Here is a 7,345-nt window from a genome sequence, read left to right as displayed (position 1 = left end):
TTGGAATCTTATTTTTATTTATTTTTTAATAAATACAATTTACATTAAAGGAAAAGGATTTCAATTTGTAATTTTCACAGAGGGCAGAAGGGTAATGGGGAGAGAAGATTAAAAATGCCAACGTCAAAAAGAATGGGGGGGGGGGGTAGGTGGCATAGGTGGAGGGAGGCTTGCAAGCCAGAGTCCTTCATCTCCAGCAATGGCAGGTTCTTAACAAGACCTGGCTGGACCTTCAGCCCTCCACCAAAGCTCCTGCAGCAGGAGCCCTCATAGGGCTTCAGACAGGACAAGAGGCATAGGACAAAAAAAAAAGACCTTTTCACAGCAGGTAGCAACAACTCCATTAAAAAATCATGTTCAAATCACTCATCCACGGTTTCACAATCCATGATTCAATCCCACGCTTCAGTAAAAATGCCCTATGTTATTTTTAAATTTGTTTTTTTTTTAATCTCCAAGAAATCCATTTGGATAATTTAAATTTTAGAAGGATACAAAGTCATACCTTCTTTATAATACCTGCCTGGTTTTTTTTTTATTCTCCCCCCCCCTTTTTTCCCCCTTGTTTGTCTCATATAAAACTATTTCTGTTCTTTAGGAAAGAACTTTATACAAAGAAAATATATTGTGAAATATCTTCAGAAATCTTCCTGGAGAAGTCATGTCTTGGCCTAAAAAAAATGACAAAAAAAAAAAAAGCAGAGAAAATAAAGGCCAAACCCCTGGTCTCTGTAGAAAGACTCTGGACCTATCCTGAGCCATGTCTGTCCGCTGCAAAACTGGAAGGACTGGATTTCTGCCACGTAGAAGAAGCTTGAGAGGGTGCTCGGTATTCGCCTCTTGATTGGCTTTCCTGGCTTCCGAGTCGGGAGCTTCTCCGCTGCCAAAGTCCCGGAGGAAGACTGCGCCTCATTCATTCAGAGACAAAATTATGTCATCTTCCAGATCCAAGTTATCTGAGCTGTCAGCTGCAAAGGGTGACCAATTCGTTGTTAAAAATATTCAGTTATTAAGGTTTGATAAAGCAAGAGGACCTTGTCCAAATGAAATACTGTAGGTTAAACAGCTATGAAACATTTATTGTTTTTGTTATAAAGGAAAGGTGGTTTACACTTGAAAGGAACGAAGACATTAACAACGTATTATATGGTCTTTCCCCAGTCTATTGCCTTCCTAGAACTTCCACCCAGTGCAGCCCTCCTTTGTAATGTGGTTCTGTTAGAAGAGCTAAAAACGCCCAATTTCTAGGACAGAATCATTTGCAACATGAAGAATTTGGCACTATTATTATTTTGTTTTTAACATTGTTAACTAATCATTATAGTTTTCCCCTGGAATTTTTCACGGAGAAGGATGTTCTAGAGTGCCATTTTTGATTCATGAAAATACAAGGATACTTTCAAAAGCTATACCAACAAATCTCATTTCAGGCAGAATTTGGTGGTCCATCCAGAGGTTTTATATGAAGGATGGAAAAACGTTCGAGACAAAATTCCATTTTGTGGAAGAGTGGAAAACCCACAGCAAAATCCCTCTGAAAAACAAAAAGGTAATACAAAGTGGAACATTTTACCAGAAATTCCCAGACCAACTGAAAGCAGTGACAAGAAAATTATGTCATATTTGACAGGGAATTGCTGAAGGTTTGCGTAGAAGCAAATTTTTTCCTCCTCTCACATACCTCAAAATAGACACTTGATTTTCTTTTTCTCCTTTGACACTGTTATCTAATCACATAATTTCATTGATGCCTGCCTTTAATTTCATTTCCTCCTATATCTCATATTCTTTCCATTGCTAGCTTTTTAATAACTATTACGATCATAGCTAGTGTTACACTGATTGGTCAATGACCAAAGAAAAAAGATGAATACAAAATAACTCAATAATGAGAGTTATTGAGATATTAATATATTATGTAGTATATTATGTAGCAGTTACAGGTTAAAAAAAGATGAATCTTTCACGCAAGGCATAGCTAACCGGACCATTCATTTCAAACTTTGCACTTTCTGGCAGAAAGCACAACTGAACAAAGCTTAACAACTCTCAAGGAGATTTTTATAACTTAATCAGCCAATAGAAAGAAGGCCCCTTGCACTTCAGGAGGGAAATGCTAACTTTGAATGTGGAATGTAGTACAAGGAACAACATCGCAAGATGGGTGAAACAGTCTCAGTGGTCTCCAAACACAGATTTAGGCATGGTGGTACTGAACTTCCCCTTTAACACCTTCTTCAGGGCTAATGCTGTTGTATATATCCTTTTATGCCCAATTATTCAGAATAGCAAATAGCTGAGACCACCAATCTATCTTTGGCAGGTTCAAGTCAAAGACTCTATCGGATGTTTAATATTGCTTTCTCTAGTCCAAAATTAATAGTGATTGGGCTAAGACACAGCAACTGGACAAAGGGAAGGATACCTTCTTCCCAAGAAGAGGCAAAATGATCATCAAGGATATGGGTGCTGCATCGCTGGTACAGCGATGTTATTTAAGATCTATATGAAACTGCCAAGGACTCATCTGCCAGTTATGGTAAAGCATCACTGGTTGCTGAAGATACTAAATAATACATTGCCACCCTTGGACAACCTGTAGATACCATGGAAAACCTGAACTGATATATCTAAAAGCTGTTAGAATCTAGATACGCTGAAATAATTTCTGATTAAATCCTCCCAAAACTGAGTTGCTCTTCATCTAAAAATACTGTGGCACTCTGGTGGAGCCCGTTTTGTACACTGATTAAAATACCAGGCTTGAAACCAGGAGCCTGAGAGTTCTAGTCCTAGCTGGCAGAAAAGCCAGCTAGGTGACTTTGGGCCAGTCACTCTCTCAGCCCAACTTGTCACACACACGGTTGTTGTGAAGAAAGTGGGAGGAGGAAGGAGCATAGTAAGTATGTTTGCCACCTTGAATTATTTATAAAAATAATAGAGATTAAAAATATTTTTAAAATCTGGTAACATTGGTTCTGATAGCTACCAAAGAAAAGGGGTGGAATTCAAAGTGCTGGTGATTATCCACACAGCCTTGTCTGATGCAAAGCTGGCTTATCTTAGGCTTTGCCTTGCCAACATGGATTCTCAACCTCTTGAAAAGGCCTACTGAGAGTCCCTCCTCTGCCTATGGGACAAGGATTGGCAGCACTGATCCCCATGTTCTGGAACGGGCTTCCCTGGCAGCACAAAGAGCAGCAGACTCCTTCCTCGCATTCAACAAGAAGTTCCGTTTTTAAAATCTTTATTATCCTTTCGGCCCTACCTGATTGAATCACGTCAAATAAATACACTACAAACATTCATTCTGTTATTTATCATGTTGTCATAATTTGCTGCTTTTGTTGCTTTCTACCTTATTGTCACCTCGTTCGCAGCAAGATGGGTCCACATAAATCACACAGAATCAAAATCATTTCAAGAAGACTTGTGCATACTTACTATCACCGAGGATCAGCTCAACTTCCTCATCTGCATCAGAGTCGTCATCTTCTCCTTCGTCTCCCTCTTCGAGCAGGTTGGCCACTTCCTCATCTTCGGAAGGGGAGAAGTCATTTTCTCCATCCTCACCCGCATTCTCATTGTTCTCTTCTTCCTCCAAATCAGCCTCCAGCAACTGATCAGTGTCCAGCTCATCTAGGTCATCAGTATCATCTTCATCTTCATCATCATCCTCTTCCTGTTCCTCCTCTTCCTGATAAAGACATGACAGAAGCCCCATAAGAACGATAAAACCTGAACAGGGTAACAAGCAAACCGGGAGAGATAATTCCAGGTCACTTGCCGAGCATTATATTTATAGAGTTTAGAAAAGTCCCTCTCTAGCTTCTATCAAATGTAGTGCAGTAGTAGTTGTAAGGGGACACGGTGGTTCAGTGGTTAAGACGCTGAGCTTGTCGATCAGAAAGGTCGGCAGTTCAGCGGTTCGAATCCCTAGCACTGCGTAATGGAGTGAGCTCCCATGACTTATCCCAGCTTCTGCCAACCTAGCAGTTTGAAAGCATGTAAAAATGCAAGTAGAAAAATAGGGACCAGTTTGGTGGTAAGGTTCCATGTGCCTTTGGCGTTTAGTCATGCTGGCCACATGACCACGGAGACGTCTTCGGACAGCGCTGGTTCTTCAGCTTTGTAACGGAGATCAGCACCACGCCCTAGAGCCAGAAACGACTAGCATGTGCGAGGGCAATCTTTACTTACCTAGTAGTTGTAATGGTAGTAATTTTACTTATAATGCACTTATAACTAATGCAATAAATCTGTACATTATATAAAAATGCTACAATAATAAATTAGTATCAACTATAGTACCTTAATATAGTGTCTAAACTAAAAGAACTATGACATAAATGATAGATCAAAACTTATACCTATGTCAAGCAACCCCAAAATTGCTGAGTATACTGACAACAATAAACATAATGATAGCCATGATTTTTAAACATAATTTAACACAATATGTGGCTTGGTTTACACTCATCACTATGCCACAATGGATTGGGAAGGAAGAAATAAATCATATTTTTAAAAGTATTTTAAACAGCTTTAGAAAAAATGAGGGGGTTTAGATCCTGACTATTGAACTTCCATCAAAATTCATAGTTATGGTAACTTGTCCCACTGATTAAATTATCTTTGATTCAAAGTTCAATGAAATTAATTTGAAACCTGCTCACCCTCACTAGCTCCCTTTAACTGTATTGTTCCTGAACCAGTGAGCATCTTTAATTTGATTGAATAATCTACTAGTAAATGACTGATAGTCTGACCTCCTTTTCTTTGCAGCAACCTCTCAGATATTGGAACACTGCTATCATGTCTGCCCTAGTCCTTCTTTTCATTAAACTAGACATAACCCAGTTCCTGCAACTGTTCTTCATATATTTTAGCCTCCAGTCTCCTAACTAGTCAAAGACATTCCCATACTTTCCATTTAATATAAAAGGTTCTTCCTGACCCTTCCTCCAATTATTCTATGACCAAATTGTACTATTTTCTAAAACAGTATAAACTGTAAATTGTAAAAGGAAACATGTCATTACTTCTCAACAAGAAAATTGCTGCTTTTTAAAAAGGCAAAGGAGGAGGAATCATTTCACCTTATCATTAGACTACATCTTCTCACCCTGCATTAATATATCAAGATAAATGTCATTCATACATTCCAAAAACATGTCATACTTAAAATGCAATTCAGTTATGCAAATGGCTAAGCTATACATAATTATGTTTATTCATTAAGATGTATTAACAACATAGCCAAACCTTACAGGTCTTCAATGTAAACTTATTAATATGGGCACAAGTAGTGGCATTTATAATAAAAACTATCTCAATTAATTTGCCAAATACTTTTCAAAATGCCGTATATTTGCATCAGTTGTACTTTGCCTCCCTATAACCAAGCCCCAATATAAGCACATTTCTAACAGAAGGGCAATATAATTCAGACTGGCAATATAATCTAGGGATACACGTTAGTGGGAAGGTATCTTTTCTTATTTCTCAGTCATCTCAATTGATAAATTAAAAGCAGAAAGATAGGCAACAAATAATACTAAGTTGTTACACAGTACATCTCTTGCCTACAAGTAAACCATCTTTCAGTTTCACAGACCACACAAGAACTGCACATGTATTCACACAAAAAGCTCCCCCACATAGATGATCTAAACAGATGTCACTGTTTTGGGGTTCTGTGAGTAGGGAAACCTGCAATCTCACCTCAAGATCACTGGGCGGGAAGCGAGGCGGGAAGGTTTAACTTCTAGATGAAAGTCCAAGTTTCTGTTCCTATTAGCAATTGCAGCCATGTCAAATAGTAGGAAGAACTTCTGTTGAGCCCTACCAAAAGCCAAGGAGACTCCCATACAAAGAAGGGGCCAGAGTAGCCCACCTCTCAAACTACATATTTCACACTATATCTGAATAATGGAAGCTTATTGCTAAACTGTATAAAAGGAACTGCCACTGTCAATTATATTTTCATTAAAATACCTTTAGTTTCAAATTCTCATTAGTCCTGGGAAACTAATGATTAGTTTCTATTACTACTGTAGACTTTTGAGACTCCTTAAATAGAGGGAGAAACAGGCAGCTTATAACATCCATATATGGGAAAATACATACGTACAAAAAACATTTCACTTGGTATTTTGGGCATACAGTCTCCAAATTTTTGAAAGAGACCATGAATTCAAAATCAGCCATTAATAATTATTTTACATAAAAGGTATCTAAAGATTCAGTATTTAAGAAAAAAATCAGATGGCTCTATTCCCTATTACTAATAACAGAAGCTTAAAAAAACCTGCAGATTCACAACAGCAGTCCTTGACTTGCAGCCACAAGTGGGACTAAACTTCTGTTGCTAAGCCATGTTCTCATTAAATAAGTCACATGCCTGATTTTACAACCTTTTTGCTGGGATCATTAAGTGAATCATGCTGTGTTTAAGCAAATCTGGTTTCCCCCATTGGCTTTGGTTGCTAGAAGCCCACTGGGTGGTCACAAATAGCCAATACCTGATTCTGGGACACTGAGATCATCTACAGAGGAATTATTGAGTCTATCATCTGCACCTCTATAACTGCCTGGTTTGGTTCTGCAACCCAACAAGACAGACACAGACTTCAGAGGATAATTAGGACTGCTGAAAAAACAATGGTTACTAAGCTGCCTTTCATTGAGGACCTGTGTACTGCAGGAGCCAAAAAGAGGACTGTGAAAATATTTACAGACCCCTCACATCTGGGACATAAACTGTTTCAACTCCTTCCCTCAAAATGACGCTATAGAGCATTGCACACCAGAATGACTAGACACAAGGACAGTTTTTTCCTGAATGCCATCACTCTGCTAAACAAATAATTCCCTCAACACTATCCAACTATTTACAGTCTGCATTACTATCACTATTAATCTTCTCATCACTCCTTATCACCCATCCCCTCCCACTTGTGACTGTATGACTGTAACTTTATCGCTTGTATCCTTACGATTTATATTAGCTGTTTCCTAGTATGATTTGATTGCTTATTGTACCCTATGACTATTATTAAGTGTTGTACTTTATGACTCTTGACTCTTTGACGAATGTATCTTTTCTTTTATGTATGCTGAGAGTATTTGCACCAAGACAAATTCCTTGTGTGTCCAATCACACTTGGCCAATAAAGAATTCTATTCTATTGAATTCTATTCTATTCTATATGTATGTCAGTTGCCAAGCACTCAAATTTTGATCCTGTGAGTGTGGGGACACTGCGATGGTCATAAACGCGAGGACTTGTCAATGTCACTTTTTTCAGCACCATCATAACTTTGAACGGTCACTAAAAATGGT

At 38.3% G+C, this 7,345-nt stretch overlaps 1 protein-coding gene across 4 annotated transcripts in view; it reads right to left on the bottom strand.

Moving 5' to 3' along the window:
* Positions 1–7,345, bottom strand: part of DCAF1 (DDB1 and CUL4 associated factor 1) — a 48,581-nt gene continuing 41,236 nt past the window's right edge. For 3 of the 4 annotated variants that reach the window (XM_026725283.2, XM_087924043.1, XM_087924044.1), the window contains exons 23-24: positions 3,445–3,697; positions 1–968 (exon numbers count right to left, since the gene is read on the bottom strand). In XM_026725283.2, coding sequence (XP_026581068.1) covers positions 910–968; positions 3,445–3,697 — 312 coding nt within the window. In that variant the 3' untranslated portion in view covers positions 1–909. Of the gene's footprint in view, positions 969–3,444; positions 3,739–7,345 lie in introns of all 4 variants that reach the window. The other variant, XR_015741661.1, reaches the window with a different exon arrangement.

This window comes from Pseudonaja textilis, chromosome 2, assembly GCF_049901715.1.
Source record: "Pseudonaja textilis isolate UNSWEBS1 chromosome 2, rPseTex1.2, whole genome shotgun sequence".
NCBI lineage: Eukaryota > Metazoa > Chordata > Lepidosauria > Squamata > Elapidae > Pseudonaja > Pseudonaja textilis.
This window is presented reverse-complemented; position numbering and strand designations above follow the sequence as displayed.